The following is a 22,591-nucleotide window of genomic DNA, read 5'->3' on the forward strand; positions in this document are numbered from 1 at the left end:
GGAAGGCAGCTATCATTCATAGCTGAGAAATGGAGTAAAACTGTGAGGACAGGTGATGAGAATATGTTGGGTTTTCACATTTAAAAAGAACAATTGATGGACAGAATGCAGAAAATGTCATACATTCACCCCTTTACAGAGATCTGGGCCTAAATCAATCGTTTTTTTGCTCATCATGCCATTCCAGTTTGGACCCAGCATATGCAAATCAGTCTTAACCCTGCACCAAGTGGGAACAGTCCAGCCCAAACTGCCAGGCCAGGTCCTCCCTGGACTGGAAACAAGCATCCTAGGGCCGGTTTTGGCCCATCAGTTGTTCTTTTGGCATTTCACATTAAGCACATGCAGCTTTGATATGCTGCCACCTGTGCCACATTACAATACGATATCAATTTGGAGATTCCATGTGAGAGTGATTGTAACTCGGCAACGATAGTCTGGACATTGCAATCATTAAACGACAAACATGTACTGGAAGTGTTATGTGCAAAAACAAACAGCTGAATCCATAAAAAATGAAGCAACAAAGTTCAATGTAGCTATTGAAAATCGAGATGAATGTGTTGGGAAGGCAGTAGCACGCTTCCTTAGCTTCTCTGTGCTCTCCAGTCTGCGGAGTGTTGGAATACCCCTTCTAGCTGATACACAGCCTTGCCACGGCAAACAATAATTGTATATTTCCATTTTGTTTTCTGTATTTGTAAGACCTGTTCACACACTCATCCCCATCAAGCACTCTATTGATTAGCTCAACTCTAACTCCAACCCTTTCCTGATAAGTTACTGAGCACTCCAAGGTGCCACAAAATGTGATTATGTGCCTTGGATATCTTCGCCATCTTTGTTTGGAGCACCTTTACTATCAGCAGACAATAGTCTGTACATTCCACTTAAATTTAGCTAGTTTATATAAGTAAAAATTTCCCATATGGCACAGATTTGTCTTATACCATTTTCATTTTTTTAAAGTTTGATTTTAAATGTGACTTTTGCGACGGTTTGCTAATGCCACTGTGGACATGCTACAGTCAACCTGCAAGAAGCATGTCAACTCTTGTTGTGACGTGTAAATGGTTTTAGTGCTTCGCTTCACAGTCTCACTTGCATCCATTGCCTCAGGCATACACCAGAGACACTTATAGGGGGCTCTGGCTCTTCTGAACTAACCTTTGCCTTCGTAAAAACCTTTAAAAGAAGTACCACAGAAATGCACAGAACATGGTTTTAAAATGGATGCCTAATATGGTGGTTTAGCTAATGTTCGTGTTAGCAATTTAGGAATGTCTATACAGAGCCATTTTATTAATCCAGTTGGTAAACGTTTGGTGATTTAGTGCCAGATGTATGTAAATTCAATTTAGCGAGTCCTTAATTGCGATTTTACCGAATCGCTATTAAGGACTCGCTAAATTGAATGTAGGTAGGAATCGCTAAAATATTAGCGATTCCTTAATATTCAGTTTCAGTTTGTTTATTTATTTCGAAGGTTAAAAACCATCATGAAAATACATCACAGTAAAAAACATGATCACAAACTTTCTCAACGACATATCATTATTTAAAATGAAAGGAAAGGGGCATCACATTTTAAAAAGAAGAGTTATTGAGAGTAATAGGACCAAAGTGCAGATGACATACAAAAGCTCCGAATCACATGATAGATAACTCCATTGCCTACCAATTTCAACAGCCCATAGTGTTTCTCAGTTTAAAAGCAACTTTAAGAAAGCTTATAATGGCACATAGGGTTCGCATTTCAGTGGCTCTTTGCAGAAACAGTAAGGCAGATTTGGCATGGATGATTTTTGAGTCTTTTAAAATCCCTACTAAAAATCTTTGACGGGGTGTTTTAAAAAAAGGACACAATAATACAAAATGAAGGGTGTCCTGTGGAGACCTATTGTCGCAGCCGCAGGCACCCTTCTGCTCAATTGTTGGAGTAAACCCTGATGGATGAGCTAAATTATGGTGCAACAAATTGAGCCTAAAACGAGTCATTAAAAACCTCTCATGCTGGCTATGCAATAAAAAGACGTAAGGTTCCATGCCAACTTGATTCGAAACTAGCGAGTGAGCAACTACCGAGGATTTAATAGAATCAAGCTCCCTCCTCCTGCCACTAAATTTGTCCAGCAATTGCCCTTGTACCGAGTGACTGGTATATATGTCCACCAAGGATGGGTCCAAAAATAATCTTTGTTCATCTATTTCCCCCAGGGTATCTTTGATATATTTCAGCCAGGGGATTTGGAGGCATTTTTCTTTCGTCAAACAATCCTGGATAATCTGTCTGGATAGTTCCGCGTTGGGATTTAGCCAAATTTTGATCCAGGCCAGTATGGGTCTCAGTCTAATCGAGTCCGCTATATATGTTATTCCCAGCTCATTGTGTATTACTGCAGCGGAGGTGCTCAACGGAAGTTTTAACAGTTTTTTTTAGAAATTTCTCTTCCTCGCTTTGAATTAGTTGAGCATCTCTGAAACCCCAGACTTCAGCTCCGTAAATAGTCTTTGCGATGCTGACTGATTTGTACAGAGTCAGCACCTGCTCTGGGGACCACCTTCCCATTCGACGAGCAAAGTTTAATATGGCTCCATTAGCTGAGACGAGTCTCCTCGCCCTCTCCTCTACCAGCGGGGCGAACTTTAGCTTCTCGTCGAATAAAAGACCCAGATATGGGAATGTTTTAACACTGTCCAAGACATGATCCCCCAGTTTGAATACGAATTTCTTCTGAGGTTTCTTCCCCACTGTCATGATGAAGGATTTTGTCATGTTTACAGATAGGTCCAATTTTCTCATGAAATCTGCGAAACCCTTGATTAAGAGCTGCAGGCCGACCGCCGTCCGGGCTAGGAGGACGGCGTCATCGGCGTACAAAAGTACTGGCAGGTGACGTGAGCCCACCTTTGGGCAATCAGTTCCCAATGCTAAAAGGTCGCTCTCCAGGCCGTTTATGTAGAGGGAAAACAAGAAAGGTGCCAGGATACACCCCTGCCTGACCCCGCCCGAGCACAGGAAGGGATCGGTACTCACCCGCCCCGCACTGTAGCGGACCTTGGCAGTGGTGTTCCAGTGAAGTTCCCTTAGGATGTTGATAAGATCCAGATCAATTCCCAGGTTGGACATGATCGACCATAGTTTGGCTCTGTTAACATTGTCAAACGCCGCTGCTAAGTCCATGAACCCCATGTACATGGTGCCTTCAGACGCCTTAGTGTACTTAGCAGTGAGCAGGTATAGGTTGAGGCACTGGTCGGTGGTTGATCTCCCCGTTCTGAACCCATACTGGGTGTCCACCAAGATGTTATGTGTGTCAGTCCAATCCAGTAGGCGGTTGAGAAGTGCCCTCCCCAGTACCTTCGCAGAGACGTCGATGAGCGAGATTGGTCTATAACACTGCGGGCTGTCCCTACAGCCTTTCTTGTAGATCGGGACAATCACCGCAGTGGACCATGATCTCGGCAGGCCCGTTTTGATGGCAGCATTCAATACTCTCATTACCATTGGGGCCCAAAGATCCGTGTTGCTAAGAAATAGATCCGGGGGGGTTCCATCTGGGCCCGGGGCTTTGTTTCGTGTTAACCCTAAGATTGCCTTAAGAACTTCATCCAGGGATAATTCGAATTTTTCCGCCCTTGGCCCCCTCCATATTCCGTCACCAATGTCTACGTCCTGCTGATTATACAGGGATTTAAAATGGGCAATCCATTGTTCCGGCAGAATGTTTGAGCTGATGACTGGGGAGCTTGAGTCGTGAAAACATGGTTTGTTTATAATTTTCCAGAACTGGATATAGTCCTTGTTTTCGCCGGCCTCCCTTAAGTCTGCCCAGGTTTCCTTTTGGAGGGTGCTTTTTCTGATCTTAACCTGGGTTTTATAGTTCTGTCTAAGGCGCGTAATTTCATTTTTGTCCCTTGGTGTCATTTTCAGGCTCTGTTTTAAGTCTCTTAACGCTTTAGAACAGTTGGCGTCAAACCATCTGGGCGTGGATTGCAGGTTTACGGGCTTCTTGGTTGTCAGGAGTTTCTCTATGATTTTAGTTAAGGATTCAAACGCCTCTACTACTCCTCTACCCTCTATTGTAACATCTAGACAGGTCTCTATGTGATCTTTCCCTTCACTAACTAATTTAACATAAAAGTCTTGGGGGTTAATCACTGACCACCTTAGGCGTCTCCCTCGATCTGTTGGTTGAATTTCTACTTGTTGGATCACCCCTGGTACTTTTTTAATAAGATCTTTCCCTTTAATTTCTATTATAATAGGGTTGTGGTCACTAAAGGGACTCCACTCTGTCCTAGTATTTATGATCCTTTCCCTAGCCCAGGCGGATATCATAACGTAATCTATTATAGAGCCCCCTCCTTTACCCTTAAACGTTGGTATTGGGGATTCACCTGCCTTATAAGCGGCTAAATCCATGACCTTAGTGAGGGCAAAGTTGTCTAATAACTTCATCAGTAATGTACCCTCTTTAGTATGTGAAAAGTGGGGGCCCTTTTCTAAAGGGCAACCTGACCAATCGGGAGTTAAGGGGAGTAATTTGGGGCATAGGTGGCAATTAAAATCCCCCATCAACAGGACAGTTGGTTCAATCCCCGTCGTCCTTTGATCTAATTCCTCGATTAGACTGCTCTCCAACTGCTCTAAGATTGGGTAATTTCCCTCCACTGGTCCGGAATTGTAGAAATTCACGAACAGTAGACACTCCCCCTGATGAGTAAGTCTAACTGCTTGTATATTATGTGAGGAGCAATCGGTATATGACCAGAAACCTTTCAGGTCTAAGTCTGCATATAAAACTAAGCCTCCCTTTGCTCTTCCCGAGTTTGTGCCCTGTGCGGGTTTAAAGAAACATTTGTAGCCCTCCAGTTGGCATGGGCCCGAGTCTCTTGCCCATGTTTCCTGGAGTGCTATCAGATGAAAACATTTGATAAATTCTACCCATTCCTTGTTTTTTAATTTGGCTTCCAGCCCTGCGACATTCCAAGATAGGATGGTCAGGCCCTCCTGCTTTCCTTTGCCTATTGCCATATGGGTTTCAGTTGCTCTCTCCACCCCATCTGGTGGTAGATCTAGTTTGGTTGTTTTTTCCTTTTCCCTCTAAAGCCGGGGTGAGTCTAGTCCCCTAGTTGATATACTCTCCTCGTTCCCCCCTGTAGTCCCTAGTTGTGGGCCAAGATAGCTACTAGTGGCCGGGCTTCCTATAATGTTCTTTTGAATGGGTGGAGTGAGTTTGAGTCAATCTATGTCCTCTAGAGATTGAAATGGGGCATATCTGTTCCTCCATTGAGGATAATCCCGCTGGGAATAGGGCTGTTCGAGGTTGCTTGCTAGTCTAGGTCTGTATGGGCGCTGTGATCTAACCAGCGTCCATCCTCCCTCATCCTCCACACGATTGTTGTTTCGTGTCCTTGGGTAGAAATATCCAAGTGGGAGAGCACAGATAGTGCTGGTTTTATTCCTGTTGGAGTTCTTCAGGATGTACTCTACCAGACTGGTGTCCGTGAAGTTTGCGACTATGCAGTCTCCTCTAATATCTTTCTTTCTCCCCCCAAACCCAATTTACCCTTCTTACACTTAGAATCTCTCCTCTTTCCCCACTATTTAAGGGTCTGTGGATGTTCAGCCATTTGGAAATTTTTGAGAGCAATTGTAGGTGTGTTTCTCTCTCGTTAGGCCTATTTTCGGGAACCCCTGCAAAGAGTATTACAAAGGGGTTCGCCTCGGGGGGTAAATCTAAGTGTGGTGCCTGAGTATTGGTGTTGTGAAAGGGATCAGGGTCTGTATAACAATGATTGTAATTCCCTTCTCTCTGCGGACGCTCATCTTGTCTCCATTGCATTAGTGGTTGTATGGGAGGTTTCTCCCTCTGGATGTTATTCGAACCTTGTTGTTGTCTCCCTCTAGAGTTATCATTTGTACCCCCTTTGGGGTTTTGGGCAGAGTTAGGGGCCTCATGAATCTGGACTATAGCCTGTTGGACATGGCTAACACAGTTGTTATTTTGGGCCCTCTTTGTGTTTGCCTTATCATTTGTGGTTTCCTCCGTCGATTGAGGTTGATCAGCGGAGGTTTTTGCGAGTGCGTGTTCTAATGCCTTGGTTTGTTTGGAGAACTCGCACATTATTTTATCTACCTTGCTTATAATGGGTTTTAGTTGTGCCGCAATGAAGGATTCTAGCTGTGTTTTAATATCTATTACTACTTGTTCGATCCACCCACGGGGAGTGGTATCTGCTCGGGGATTATTTTCTAATGAATTATATTCTTGAAGGCTTATTGGGGAATTGGTTCTTGGGGGTGCTTTCCTCTGCCTCAGCTGACCCTTATTCCTCCCCACTCGCTTCCTTGCTTTCCGAGGGGCCGTGTCAATAAGTCCAGGGGATTCTAGCCCTGAGGTTTGGGCGCAAGGGACATCCACTGTATCATAGTTTGTTTGAGACACACTGCCCTGGGTGTTTAAGCTATCAATCAGTAATGCGTCTCTAGGGGGTGTTTGAGTGATGGCAATGAGATTGGGCGAGGAGGATAAGCTCCGTTCCATTCGTTCAATTTCCCCTGTAACTTTTTTTAGCATTAGGTCGATAGCTGTGGGTTTGTTCCCCTTTGCGTGGGCTGCCTCCTTTGTATCCCCCCGTGTTGGCTTAGGGGTTGTTCTCTTGGAAGACTTGATCCCGGTCGAGCGTGTATTGGGGTGAGTGGACATCGTTCCCCTGCGGTCTCCTTCCTTATCGCCACAACAATGTGCGGCGTTAGATTCTACCAATCCTCCTACGTGCTGCCGTAGAGGTTTAGCGAATAGCTTTCGAGGGCTCCACTGCCCTGAGCAAATTCCCTTTGGCCAGAGTACAGTACCTGTATATAGTATCAGAGATGTGCGGACCAAGGGGGGTGGCCCGTCCCGTCCCTCGTCGTCCCCGGATGGCCACAGACGGCCCGCCCTCTGCCCGGGCTCCGCCCGCGCGCGTCCCGCGACGCGGGAGGGGTGTCTGTTCTTTATGCGCCTCAAAGCGCGCTGCTATGACGCTGTAGGCGGCGTCCCTGAGCCCAGCAGGGGCCGCTGGGATGTGTAGTCATCTTCTGGTTGGCCGCTCCCCCCTCTCAACGCCCGTGGTGGCTAGAGCGGCGGCGAGGGAGAGCAGGAGAACTGGAGAGAACAGGCGCGGTGACCAGCAGCGCTGAACAGCGCCGAACGCCAGGTATTTCCTCTGTTGGGGCTTTCCTCAATGCCCTCCGAGTGCTGCAGACCCCCGCTCCCCAGCAGGGGTGTCTGTTCTTTCTGCGCCTCAAAGCACGCTGCTGTGACGCTGTAGGCGGCGTCCCTGAGCCCAGCAGGGGCCGCTGGGATGTGTAGTCTTCTTCTTCCGTGGCCGCTCCCCCCTCTCAACGCCCGTGGTGGCTAGAGCGGCGGCGAGGGAGAGCAGGAGAACTGGAGAGAACAGGCGCGGTGACCAGCAGCGCTGAACAGCGCCGAACGCCAGGTATTTCCTCTGTTGGGGCTTTCCTCAATGCCCTCCGAGTGCTATTCATTAATAACGAATCGCTAATTGAGATTCGTTAATAAGGAATACCTAGCCATTCATTCTTATGGGCTAGGTGGCCCATAGGAATGAATGGGAAGATATTTGCGATTCGGTATTAAAGAATCACAAATAGCAGGAGCTATTTCAAGGGTGCCAGGGTGTCTAAAGAACACCATGTTGCACCCCTGACTTGTGCATGTGTGCACATGTGGTGCACATTCATGCCCTAAGGGCATGGATGTGTGCCACATGGCACTTTTAAAAAAGCAATAAAGTGCTTTTTTAAAGGAAATCGCTACTTACCACCTACTTGAAGTTGATGGTAATGAGTGACTCCTTAAGGCTGAAGTGCACTTTTTTCAGTGCTTCTTACATTGCATTTAAGGAATCGCTATATCCGATTCCTTAACCACATGGCTGCTGCGGGGATTTTTGCCCTGTGCTGCAAATTGCCATTTTGCTGTTTCCATGACGAGCTCAGCTCGTCATCAGCACACGACACCCGTGGGTGATGACGAGCTGAGCTTGTCATCAGCAGCGAAAGGGTTAAATGCAAGAGCAAAATAAGGAATCGCAATTTTGAGATTCCTTATTTTGCAAGTAGGTTTCAACTCACCTACATTGCTCTCAGCCAAATACCGCTCGGTATCTGGCCACCTACATCTGGCCCTAAGTTGCTTTTACTTTGTTATTTCTTTGTTATGTTAATCATAGATAGGAAAATACCTTCTAAGAAGATGACAACAATCTGTATCATCACTGTATGGCAGAGTGATATCTAATTGGTAGTCACTGTATGGTTTTATGGTCATGCTGGACATAAAAAAAAACTTTCAATGATGATGACATGATGTGTCATTATTTGTCTGTATGCGTATCAAGAGAGAGAGAGAGGACCAGATAGCTAGTCCGTATCCCCGTGGTTTATATATATTTAATCAAATTATTTGTCTGAACAAGGCACAATTCCTTGATTGTTTCTAGAGCATGTTTCAAAAAAATCCTCTCATCATTGTGTCTGATTTGTCTTTAAACTTGGCTAAAGCATCGCTATGAGCCTCCGAGACATCAAACTGCTTTGTTCCTTATGATAAGCAAGGTAAAATATGAACTTCTCTGTGCTTTGCAATATGTGACTTTCTAAAAAGAAGGTCTTGGCACCTTCATTCTTCTCACTTCTCTCCTTTTCTTTTTCTAGGTGGCCTTGAAGACCGGGATCTGTTGAAGAAAAGAGCGGCGCTCTACCAGCTTATAGCTCGGATAAGAAGATTGGGCTCAGGTATGTGACAGGTGCGCGTGGCCTGACAGGCTGCCACTGGGTACACTGAACTCGGTCCCAGGGAGCGCGTGCAGCCCACTGTTGTGCATCAGTGCTCCTCATACACTACTGTGTTTGCGCTTCCCTAAATGCCTCCGCTGCAGTAGGTTTTCCGCTGCTCCGCAATGCAGCTTTGGAACTTGCAGGCGATATCACTGTTTTTCATTAAGAATTAATGCGATGTCCACTACAGTTACACGCAGAATGGAGCTGCGCATTCCTTTGCGTACACGAATGAGGGCTCTTCCATTGATTGAAACAATGGATGGGTGGGCCAGTGTTGCCATTTTCCACGTAAAACGGCAATGCCTATACATTCATGGCTAACAGGTGTCTTCTTCCGTGGATTTATTTCTTATGAAAGACATTTGTTGTGACACTTCTCGGGGAAGAGGATGCGTTTGGTTCAGTGTCCGACTGGCCTTTAGGGCAATCAGACAGTGACCGGCGGGCTGGTCTGGCAGATAGTTTGTGGGCTGTGTTTTTTTTAGACGTTTGTGGGCTTGTTTTATGGCTAGGTGGGCTGTTGTTTTACTCTTGATTTTCCTGACACTACTGCAAAACATAGCCTGCAGCAAACACAGATGCATGCTGTCTCCCGACCCTTACTAGTTCAAATCTTGCCTGATTTGCAGATGTGGGCCTTTTTTCCTGGCTATCTGATTCGCTAATGGGGGCTACTTTTATTTTGGTGCCGGGCCTATTTTTTGTTCCAATCCGACCCGGATTTCATTGAGATTTGTACTACTTGACGAGAAGGTTTCACTAAACCTACGTTAATGGCTGCACATTTGAAAACAAAACGGCATAGCTATGATTAGCTTATTGACTGGTGCGCGAACCTGTACACAGAATAGCTACGCTGTAGGTGTCCTAAGGGATGTGCAGACCACAAAAGCAAAGCTTGTTCATTATATGACATTGAACCTTAGTATGTTGACCAAGCAATATATGGTCCTGCTAAGTCAGGAAAATATACTTTTGTTGCATTCGTGCAGGGCCTGCAGTTTTTATGTCCCTAGATGACATCATTTGTTTATGGTGTGCTTGGGAAATTGTGCAGCTTTGAGAACTAGTACACGTGATTAGGTGGTGAAAGACAGCAGCGCTCTTGAGTAATTCGACTATTCCTCCATGCCATGATCCACACTGCCTGTGGTAATAGGTTTAAAGCAGTTACAATGTTATCAGGAGAATTCCAGATTGGACAGTGAATGTCCACAGGGCATTATGAGCTAATGATTGAAAGATATGTTCACCTCATTACTGCTTCCCCTGGGATCCGCGAATCTTAATTAACCAAGCACATCTGCACTCCGAAATGCTGTCATCTTGTTTTGTTTGCTGCAAGTTGCTTGGATGCTCTGTATTTGCAATGACGTAAGGTTTTATTTTGGTATTTAACGTATATATGTAGAAGCTGAGCAGGTGAACGCAACAAGAGAAAAAGTGATCCAAAAGACCTCAGGAAAAAGTGAGAAGAATCGCATTCCAAGAGCTGCGACTTCGCGCACTGAGCGGATATGGCCCGGAGGCGTCATTCCATTCGTCATTGGAGGCAATTTTACCGGTAACCCACTCTGCTGTTGTCTACTCTGAATTCTTAGAGGCTGGACTGTTTCAGAGAAAACATGTAGCACCGGCCATATCTGTCTATTGTTTGTCAATATTAAGTCTATGATTTTTTTTAATATATATATGTATTTTAGAAGCGAGTTCAGAGACTGAGATGATGTTTAACTTTCTAGTTGGGTGGTCTGATATTCAAATTCTATAGTATATAGATCCATTTCCACCCTCCTGACTTTGCCCCGTTCATCATATTTTTCAAATGACTATCTGTGAACAAACTGGGAGATAGCACATGGCGAAACAAACACCTAGATATCCATAATTCATCAGGGGAGATGGCTGATATTTCCCAGAACATGCAGATTTTGATGCAGTAAACAAAAAATATGCATGCTATTCCCCCAAAATCTATTATTGGTGATAAATATTGCATCTGATAAATACCAAACGTCTCGGTGTCGGGGTCCATCGGCTGTGATAATTATCGCATCCAATATTTACCAAGTCATAGTGAGCACCTAAGTGTTGAAAACAAATGCAATGCCAATGAGTAAATATTGAGTCTGTTCTGCTCTATATGGTAATGCAGATACATTCTATTTACTAAAAAGCAGCAGAAAGGGTTTGTTCAAGACAGACAAGAACAATACTCACTTGAAAGAATTTTAACAGGCCTGGACATAAAACATATCTTTTGGATAGTAATTTTTCGTCTGTGCTTGGAAGTGCCAGGCAAGGTCCTAGGCAAGGTTCCACATGTGAAACCTAGTGAGCCCGCAGTGCTATATTCGAGTGAACTAAGCAGTGGCATCCAGTTGACAAGACCACCATTTCAATTAGATGTTCTTAATGTAGCATCACCAACTCCATCCCTTCCATGAGCCAATGCAGCTTTCATTCATCACAAACAGCATCCTTTTTTGTTTCAAGTAGTCTTGTTATGCAGGATAGGACATACATGAAACATGTAATGTATGTATCAAAAGCATTGCTTTGTAGAAAGGAAGAATGAAGTATGGCTGATACTGAAATCGCTGATAATTAAATCTATGCTAACTGTGCTCCTGACTGAACTCTTGTTTACATGCCGGCCGCAGATATAAGCCCTCAAATAAGGGATATATGTAGCTTTGGCAGTTTGCTGACACACAAATCACTGGTTCCTTAAAAGCCGATAAAAGCAAAACAAGAAATTGAAAATCATTCACCCATGAAACCACAAAAACTTTAAAGACTATTCAGTTTGCAAATATTGAATAACTGGTTATCATGCCTAAGGGGATTACCTAAACAAACAACTAAGAATATAAAACATAGAGTAAAAAATAGTTTGAAAACATTCCAAGAAATTCTGGTTGGGGCCAGTCTTATTTTTTTTTAACTTTGCAAATATTAGCCACCATCCCACCTTTAAAACAACTACGTCAATATTACTCTTGTCTGTCTATTTAAATCATATGCATGGTAACTATATGCAGTGTATCTTACTTTTGCTTGGGAATCATGGGCGATTTTATTAGGTGTTCTTTAATCTCAAATGGCAGAATAAATAATTACTTCTCAGGTATATCAATACATGTGCCATATTGGTAAGTAAATAGACAAGAAAAATCGAGCATTGTGCAAAGTTGACTTGAAAACAAATGCAATCCTATGTTGTTGTGATACCTTATTAAATATTGTTTGGGGTTGAATTCACAAAAGGAATTTGCGATTACCATTAACACGATTTGCTAAGAACTCCTGCTATTTCTCTATTGAAGTGTATTCCCAGGCATTCTTGAGTGTAGTATTCATGTCTTACAAAGAAACAAATGTTAAGGGCTTGCAAACCTCAATAAAACAAAAAATATAAAAAAGGCACCTAGAACCTGATAGATTAGACGGTTAAGCTGGAATCACCTGAGTTAGAATTTGTGTGTTGTAGAAGCAAAATATCTCTGTCAAGCAAAACACGCAATAAATAAGCAGATTGAAGTAGACTTTTTGTACGATAAACATTATACAAACTTTAAAAGTTTTTTTCTTTTCTTTTGGAGTCTTATAAAATATTTTACTGTACAAAACATGAAATGAGTAAGCAGTCAGAACCAGCAATTCATTTGTAGATTTTAACAGCATCCTACTACAGCTTTACTCCCTGGATATGCTGAGGTGATCTCTAACACTAGGTAACTTCCCTAGCTTACACACATCCAATGATTCTAAAATAGACTGTTTACAACATTTTGTTTTAAAGATTCAACAAGATTTAACCAGAGTGTGCTTTAAGTCAGTACTCTTAATTGCTTTAACTCTTGAATGAATAATTATTTATTTATTTAATACTTACACACAAACACAGATTTCCAACAATCACTCTAGAGTTGTATTACATAGTATACCTAGATAAACAATCCTAGATCAGTACATTGAGAATATCTGGATATTTTAAAGGTCTTAGTTTTGAGTTGTTTGTTGACAGAAAGCAAATTTGATTAAGCTGCTTGGTTCAGTGGAAGATTTAGTTCAGTGGAAGAGAGTTCATAGTTGTACACCACATGCACTCAGCTGTTTCTCTCCTCTTCTTCATGTTTTAGCTTGGCCTGAAATAAATTGTAATGACCACGTTGATTGAAAGATATGCTTAGTTTGTAGCCTGTGAACATTTTACATAAGATAGAGAGATTTAAATTCAACTCTTTTGTTGAAGGAAGACAAGCAATTTTTTTAAGGCCGAGATTGCTTTGCAGGGTAGAGATCTAGGCTAGTAACGAGGTAGGAGGAAAGGGGAAACACATTGTGAAAACAAATCTTAGCTTGGAGTTGAACTGACCAGGAATTTTCAGTTTTGTAAAGCGCAAGTGAAGGGGGAGGTATGGTAAAGTATGAGTATGTAAAACGCAATGCTGTGATTTAATATGTTGCAATTACACTGCAAGGTGAGAGTTAGGAATTTGGGGCCATATTATCAAGAAACCCAGGTTCTGGTGTTAACCTGGGCTTCTACGGTAATTCACAAGGGCATATTATCAAGCCCGTTTCCTGCCGATAAAAGCGGCGATAATGTATCGCCCTTTCTTGATAAAATGGCCCTTAGAACCTAGAAGAGGAGGTTGTGAGGTGATATTCAGAGAAGAGATTTATCAGCAGGTTGATTATTTTTTAAGTGGGTACAGCTCTGAGGCCACTTTCACAATTTGCACATTGCAAAAGAAGGTTAAGAACTGAATTTGAATGAGCAAGTACATATTAAATATTTTGTCTTATTTTGTGCCACGTATTTCTTCCAGGCAGCCAGCGCGCCATGTTCAAACAGGCTATGAGGCACTGGGAGAAACATACATGTGTTACATTCATTGAACGAACTGATGAAGAAAGCTATATTGTGTTTACTTACAGGCCTTGTGGGTGAGTATAAATAAAAACACATTGGTCAGAGCGGGCTACAGATTAGTAAAGTAATTGCAAGGTGAAACCTTAAGTTAAAATTGTGAAAAAGTACACACATGGCACATCGTCAATAGTGTTCATATTCGGCTAGCTTATTCTGGACAGCCCCTTTACACAAGTGTTGTAAAATACTAATGTTAAAACTAATGTTAAAATTATGCCTCTGGTCTATTTCCTGTGGTCTATTACTGAGAAAATGCAATAATTCTAAAACAAATGGCAATTATACAACATACTACTCATTCTTAACTTTACTAAATGGCTTTTGTTATGCCATTGACAATGGTATAATAGATAACCTGCCATTTCCACACTCATTTCTTCTCATACCTGAGTGTGAGTTGTTCTTTTTGATTTGTGTCAGTTACTTTGTTCTTCTCTATCACTAGTTTGGGTCAGGGTTTCATACATGCTTTGTTAAAGGCCAAGTATCAATTGCTTTGTAGGTCATGTCGGTACACAGTAGTATATGATCTCATCTTCTTCTGTTTGGTATTCTTGAGCTATCCTTTGAGGTGAGGTTGTCCCTAAAAATACTACCCCTGCTTAATTAAGTTAATTTTCTTTGAAACACAGAATCTGGTTATTATTGTTCAGTAAATTAGGGTAACATTTTCTCTTTTGCTAACTACATTCATATGGTTAGGTTGCTCATGAATGTCTCATTGGAGAAATATGGATAAAGTTTAGGGGAAATATGGAAGAGCAACTTGATGTTTCTGGAATCGGATCAACTCTTTAACTTTAAGCCAATGTCATTTTGTTATAGCCAGTTGATGTGGTATTTGAATTTTATATTATGCATTAGTTTTTATACTTTTTGATTAGTCTTAATTTAAAGACAGTGTGGGGAGACAACTGTTTAAAGGTGCTGGTTTTCTACCATTGGATAGGGGATATGGGGATTATTGTGAGTCTAGTGTTAATGTAGAATTATGTACAGTTGATATAATTTTTATGTATATAATACCTAATTAGTGTTTTCTTTCAGTATGAAGAATACAATTTTGGTTGTGATCAGCCTTAGGGTAACATTGCTCTAACTTTATCTCAAACAAATGGTTTCAAATAGCTAATGCTACAGAAGACTATAAGTCATATGATTTTTTTATGACAGCTATATTTTCATCTGAATGTAGTACAATATTTGAAAATCACCCACTAACTCAAATGGCGTTCTTGATGAACTAACCTGAAAAAAAGCTCAGAGAAGTCAATGCTCATTAACATCTCTAAAAGTGGCTAATAAAATTCTCTAGAAATAAAACTACTCTAGTCTCCTATATGTATTACATCATTTATTATTTTGTGCATCTCTTTTGTGGTTCCTTTCGTACTAAAACTATGCTTCACCAAAGTCACTGTAATAGTTAGTATACCTTCTGAAGTATTCTTCTTTGTTGGACTGTCACATCATCCATGCCAGGCAGCCATCTTGAAACATCCAGTGGTGACCTACCATAGGAATTCTTTTAAGGATTCACAACAAACTCTTTTTGTCCCTATTATTGGCAAAACAAGCATTCATTTGGATCAGTTGCTATCAGCAAAGATCAAGTGCTGTACTCAACAATTAATAAATATTCAATCACATATATAAATGACTCCAATGTTTCTCTTTTAATGAAGTCCTTTCAGAGCAATTCATTATGTTAATGGTTTTGCAGGGTGAATCTTTCTACATTCACTATGCCGTGCATTATTCCGCCATCTAGTGGTTGGCTCTGGACCTGTAGTCTTTTTTTTTGTTTTTGTTTCGTGGCCCAGGTGGGCGTCAACATACCACCATTTGGTGTCCTTAGTGACGTTGACATGCTTTTTCCGGAAGCTCCCACCGTTGGTTGCCATCTTCAGATTCTTTGTTCCGCGGTTGGGTCTGGATCGTTGCCGAAGAGTTCCAGAGATTTGGAAGACGAATCAAGAAAATCGCAAAAAATCGACGAAAATCATGTTTTCACCAGACTTCAAATAAGGAAACCGGAGCGACGAGGGAGGTTTACGACCAAACCCTCGACGCTTGATGTAGAAAGCTCTCACAGGGGGCTCCCTGAGCATGGGGATGGACAAAACACCGTTCAAGTTTTGCACCAATTGCCACCACAAGTGCATCCAGTCTGAAACCTCTGCCTGCCGCTCGTCCACAGCAGTGAAGGCTGCAACGCCTGCTCGGCATTTACACCCAAGACCCTGAAGGTAAGGGAGAGGCAGAGAAGGGTGAATCACAACATGCAGGGGCAGGGCCCACCTTCATCCCTCTGAGACGTGGGTCTCTCCAGTGGAGAGGACAACATCGCCGAAGGACCCGAGGACTGCACGGTCGTCGCGGTCCATAAGAAAACGTCGAAGGAGGTAAGGGCGTTGTCGACCCCTAAACACTCGAGCGACACTCGAAAGGGTGAAGCTAAAGCCCCGAGCGACACTCGTAGAAGTGAAGCTAAGTCTTTGAAGGGATCTTTGCCGCTAAAACACTTGAATAAAGCAACAGCTACCAGGTACAGTCAACCGAGCAGATCCTTAGAAAAAGACTCCCAATCGGCGAAAGCCCACGAAAAACAAAGTTCGTCAAAGGTTGCCCTCGAAAAGGACACCTCAGCACCGAGAAAAGAAGGGCCGACATCGTCGTCGACGGCCCCGAAGAGAACCGCTCCAATCCTTGATGCTGAACATGCCGCCAAGATGGAGAGGAATGAAGAGGAGGATCAAGGCCGAAATGGAGAGCATCCTTCAGTAGAAAAAGGACTTTGACGATAAGATGAACCAATACACCATCCCGCCGAAATCCGCGGTCAAAGTCGAAAGGGACGACGAGGACGCGGATCCGACGAAAACGTTTGAACCAGTCGAGGAACTGGGAGACGAAGACTTGTAGGTCGAGGGAGAAGGGGACAAAGATCTGCAATCCTACTGGGACTCGACGTCCTCGGAGGCAAAAGACATGGAATGGCAAGATCTCTACGCCAAATCACTGGAAGAAGGGGTAGACACCCTCCGAGGCCCTCGCCGCCAGACGACATAGGGATCTACAACATGGTCGTACAAACGGTTGCACAGACTAATGAAGTGAAAATGAAGGAGGAGAAGCCCAAGGAATGTTTCCTCCTGGAAACTTCACTGCCTCAACAGACCTGCCCATGCTCGCTAATGTGCTGGATCAAGGAAGAGACTTCTTTAAGGAGCCAGCAGTATGCAAAGCTGTGACCCCTAGAACTGAGGAGAAGTACAAACATGTTTAAAAGGACTCTGCATACATCCAAGGGTCAGTGCCACCTGACTCCATAATTGCAGCAACAGCTAGGAAGAGGGCCAATGTACCCACTAATGCCGGACCACCTCCAGCCAAGGAGAGTAGGAGGATGGATCTCATAGGGAGAAATGTAGAGAGAAATGCAGCAATACGTTGGCGCATTGCAAACTCTGACACCCTGATCAACAGGCACGCCTACCAGCACCATGTTGAAGTGGGGCTGCTCCTAAAGCATCTACAGACCAGTACCAACAAAGAGCAGTTCACCTGGTAGAAGAAGGAAAGAACATAGCGAACACATGCCTAAAATCGGCCTTAGGTTGCTGCAGAAACATCAAGCAGGCTAATGATGATAGCAGTGACCGAGAGAAGATATGCATGGCTCAGAATTTCGGGATTCAAGCCAGAGGTGCAAAGCCTTTTAATGGAGAGCAACTGTTCGACACGCCAGTTGACCACAAGTTGACGCAGCTCAAGAAGGACAACGAAACAGCAAGGTCCATGGGAGTGTTGCAGTTCAGGGGAATGAGAAGAGGCACACCCACGAGAAGGCCGGGTGGTAGAGGAGGCAACGTGCCTACCACCTCGAACGAAACGTTCTAGCAAGGCTACCAAGGGAACAACCAAGGCCAGCAGCCACAGGGACAGCAGCAGCAGAACTGGCACTGCCAGCCCCGGGGCCAGTCCTTTAGAGGGTGCAGAAACGGATGAGGACAAACACGAAGAGGAGGCCAACAGCCCTCAACCAAGTGACTCCACCATGGAACAGGCCCCCACCCTAGCAACACCTTGAGGTGGGCCGAAACAAATAAAGAAAAACTGCAGCCGATTGTTCAACGACAAACAGTACCTTGAACACTCAACACCTTTAGGGGAAAGAATAAGAATGGAGGAAGGTCACATTGAACAAATGGATACTAAACATCATACAATACGGATTCTGTATAGAGTTAGGAAAACAACCTCCGAACAGAAAACCAGGAAGCAAGGCACACTCAGCAAAGAAGCTCTCGCTCTTGCAGCTAGAGGCGCAAGAACTGCTCAGCAAGGAGGCAATAGAGGTGGTACTGCAAAACTAAAGGAACAAAGGGGTTTACTCAACATACATCCTGGCGCCAAAGGTGGACGAAACACTAAGACCTATCCTAGATCTGAGGTTCCTGAACAAATTCATAAGAACTCAAAGATTCAAGATGACTTCCATACAAGAGGTAATACCACAAACACAGCAAGGGGATTTCATGGCTACTATAGATTTAAAGGACGCATACTTACACATCCCCATCCCCATCAACCACAAACACAAGCGTCTGCTAAGGTTTGTGATCAACCAAAGCCACTACCAGTTCACAGTACTGGCATTCGGCCTGAAATCCGCACCAAGGCTGTTTACAAAATGCCTAGCAGCTGTCGCAGCACAGTTACAAAGGCAAGGAATACACGTATACCACTATCTTGACGACTGGCTCTTAAAGGCAAGTTCGTACAGCCAATGCAAACTACACATCCATCATGTCATAATAACACTGACAAGACTGGGTTTCTTGATCCATTGGGAGAAATTGGCAACAGAACCAGAACAAATCAAGATATTCTTAGGGGTAGAGATCGACACCATACAGGCCATTGTGTTCCACAGCAATTAGAGAACATTGGCAATACTGAAGGAAACACGTTATTACCGTAAGGGGAAAGTTCTGACTGTGCGGACGGTGAGCAAGCTGATGGGGATGATGGCGTCATGCATTTACCTAGTCCAAAATATTCAATTACACATGAGGCCGTTCCAGGAATGGATACAGCATCAATGGTCACAGGCAACTGGGAGTTAGGAAGATCTAGTGGTTGTCAGACACGCAGTGCATCAGGAAATAGCGTGGTGGAACAAACAAAACATATCACAGGGGAAACCATTCACACAACCAACTCCAACAGTGACCATCAAGACGAACAACTCCCAGCTGAGGTGGGGCCGCATATGAACAAGTTCAAGGTGAGGGAGCTATGGTCGCAACAGGATGTGATCAAGCACATCAAATACCTGGAACTAAAAACAGTGCCTTAAAAGCATTCCAGTAGGAGCTGTACGGAAACACGGTGTTGATCTAAACAGACAACACCACAACCGTGTTCTACATTAACAAGCAAGGAGGAACACAGTCAGTAGCGCTATTGAGGCTAGCACAGAAGATATAGACATGGGCCATTCCACTGAGGATAGACCTACTAGCAATACATCTCCCAGGGAAGGACAACATGGAAGCAGACAGACTCAGCAGGCAGACGTCAGCATGCCATGAATGGGAGATCAACCAACAGGAATTACAGAAAGTATTCCGGAAGTGGGGTACACTGCAAATAGACCTATTTGCAACATACCAAAATGCTAAATGCCAACAATTTGCATCCAGACAACCAGACCATTGGTCACAAGGGAATGCGCTATGGAAAAGTTGGTCAAAAACATTTGCATACACTTTCCCCCCGATACCACTTATACACAGGGTACTCAGCAAATGCAGGATCAGCAACATGTCACGGATACTAATAGCACCTCTGTGATCCAGACAGTCATGGTTATTGCAAATAGTGGAGATGGCGCATGCACCAGCACACAGATTCCCAACACGAAGGGACCTGTTGACAATACAGAATGGAAAGGTGCTACACCCAGAGCCAGAGAGCCTTAGCCTGGCAGCATGGCTCCTGAAGACCTAGGGTTTGCACACCTCAAACTACTGGCGAGCACGATGGCAGTGCTCAGGGAGGGAAGAAGGCCTACCACGAGGAAATGCTATGTAGCAAAGTGGAAAAGATTCTTTGAATGGTGCATTAGAGAGAATCTACAAAGAAAGATCGCAAGGGAGTCAACAGTACTAAAATACTTAACACACCTACTGCAAAGTAAACTCACCTACACATCCCTAAGAGTACACTTAGTGGCAATTGTGGCTTACACAAGAGGAGCAACAGGGGAAAGTTTCTTCACCTCCCAGGTAGTAAAAAGAGTTCTAGAAGGAGCACCTCCAAACAGAATGCCAGAAGCAGCATGGAACCTCAACATAATGCTGACCTAATTGATGAAGGCACCATTCGAGCCGATGCACAAGGTAACACTGCACATGCTCACGCTAAAGACGTCCTTCTTAGTGGCTATCACATCACTGCAAAGAGTAAGTGAGTTGCAGGCGTTAACACTTCAAGAGCCCTACCTGCAGATACACAGTGATAGGATTGTAATGAGAACAGACCCCCACTTCATGCCAATGGTGGTGTCTCGGCTCCACATCAACCAAACAATCCAAATACCTTGTTTTTTCCAAAAACCAACCACAAGCACAGAGAGAGCGCTGCACACACAGGAGGCCAGGAGGGCGGTGATGCACTTTATAGAAAGGACAAAGGAGTGCAGAAAGACAAAGCAACTCTTTGTTTCCTTCGCAAGCAGTTTTTTTAGGGACGACCAGTTACCAAAAATACCATTGCACGATGGATTGCACAAACCGTACAACTATGCCACAAACAAGCTGGGCAACTATTACAAGGAGCAGCTCATGCTCACTTAACAAGGAAGAAAGGAGCAACAATTGCGTTTCTGGCCAACACACTCATTCAAGACATTTGCCTAGTGGCAACATGGTCTTCAGTGCACACGTTCACTAAGCACTACTTTTATAGATATCCAAATGAACAAAGAAGCGCAAGTGGGACAGAAGGTCTTACAGCACATATTCAGTAACCAGTGCTCATCTTCCACCCAGCCACCACAATAAGGACAAACCGCTACAAAGTCTATGCAGAGCATAGTGAATCCAGAAAGATTCACGCTGCAAAACGTATAGTTTCTTTCCTGTCGGTGTAGTTTTGCAGCTTTAAGACTTTCTGGATTCACTAGCGAACCCACCCTCCTCCGCCAGAAAGATGAGACAGGAGGAAAGGGATTAAAGATGAACAAGGCTTTAAAAATAAGAGGAAAAACATCCGAAGATGGCGACCAAAGGTGGGAGCTTCCGGAGAAAGCATGTCGACATCACGAAGGACACCAAATGGTAGTATGTCAACGGACACCCGGGCCACGAAAAAAAAATGACTACAATTCTGGACCCAACCACTAGATGGCGGAATAATGAACAGCATAGTGAATCCAGAAAGTCCCAGTCAAGAGATCTGGGTTAAATCCATCATTATTTTGCTCCCGTTGCTACCCCAGTTTAGACTTGACCATATGCAAATCAGCCTTGACCCTGTGCCTCATAGGAACAGTCCAGCCCGAATTGCCAAGCCAGGTCCTCCCTGGACCAGAAACAAGCATCCTAGCACCCTTTTCACCCCTCATCAGCCAGGATAGCATGAATCCAGTGGCACAGTGAGCCTGGGACCCACGTCTGGGCATACCTGGCGCCCTTAGGGCGAGAAAGCAAAAGACGCACAATTGATGGACGGAATGCAGAACAAATCAAAACATTCAACCCCAGTCAAGAGGTCTGCGTTAAATCCATCATTCTTTTGCTCACCATGCCACCCCAGTTTGACCTGGCCATATGCAAATCAGCCTTAACCCAGTGCCTCATGGGAACAGTCCAGCCCGAACTGCCAAGCCAGGTCCTCCCTGGACCGGAAACAAGCATCCTGTTAACAGATACGGCCACCAGCAATAGGAGGAAGTGGAAGGACTGATGTAACACCTCTAGAGTAGTTTCAGAAAGAGCAAAAGCAGTCATCCAGGTAAACAAGTATATCGCCAACTCCGGCCTCCAATCTATGTTTGATGCAGTGGATACTGCAAACAAACAGATGACAATGGGCACCACACTGAGGAAACACACAATGCTCAGGATTTCTGGATTAATGGCCAAGGTACAATGCTTGGTGATAAACATTCTATTTACAGGGGAGGCTCTCTACTGGACCACCGTAGACGAGGCACTCCAACAAATCGAGAAAGTGAATAAAATGAATAGGGGCTTAACAGGGTCCATCGGGGGTGGTGGAAGAGGGGGGGGGGGGAGGTGCACTTAAGACAAGCCCAGCAGGAAGAGCAGGTTACTATACAACCCAGCAGAAACTCAAACAACAGAGTTTCAGCCAGCAGGCCACACAGCAACACCCAGCGAGACAGCCCTTACGTAGAAAGCCCAGATGGGCAATACAACTTCTATGTTTTCCCTCAACAAGCAGGGAAGAACAAAGTCATTCCCACTGTCAAAACTAGCACATACAATATGGAAGTGGGTGATTCAACAGAACATGATGATGGTAACAATACAACATACCGAGAAGCAGAACACCGAAGACTAAGGAGGCTATAGAACATCTCCCATGATTGGGAGATGAAGCAGAAAGTAGTGTGCAGAGTGTTCAAACAGTGAAGAACAATAATAGACCTGTTCGCAACACTGGAAAAAACAAAATGCCTAAACTTTGGGTCCAGGTTTCCCCACCACCAATCCAAGGAAATGCCCTGTCGAGGAACTGGTTAGGGAGATTTGCCTATG

At 44.0% G+C, this 22,591-nt stretch overlaps 1 protein-coding gene across 1 annotated transcript in view; it reads left to right on the top strand.

Annotated features, from left to right (window-relative positions):
- Positions 1 to 22,591, top strand: part of TLL1 (tolloid like 1) — a 390,413-nt gene that overhangs the window by 164,704 nt on the left and 203,118 nt on the right. The window contains exons 3-5 of the mRNA XM_086962398.1: positions 8,729 to 8,809; positions 10,266 to 10,418; positions 13,693 to 13,810. Coding sequence (XP_086818524.1) covers positions 8,729 to 8,809; positions 10,266 to 10,418; positions 13,693 to 13,810 — 352 coding nt within the window. The remainder of the gene's footprint in view (positions 1 to 8,728; positions 8,810 to 10,265; positions 10,419 to 13,692; positions 13,811 to 22,591) is intronic.

This window comes from Lissotriton vulgaris, chromosome 3_1, assembly GCF_964263255.1.
Source record: "Lissotriton vulgaris chromosome 3_1, aLisVul1.2, whole genome shotgun sequence".
Classification (NCBI taxonomy): Eukaryota; Metazoa; Chordata; class Amphibia; order Caudata; family Salamandridae; genus Lissotriton; species Lissotriton vulgaris.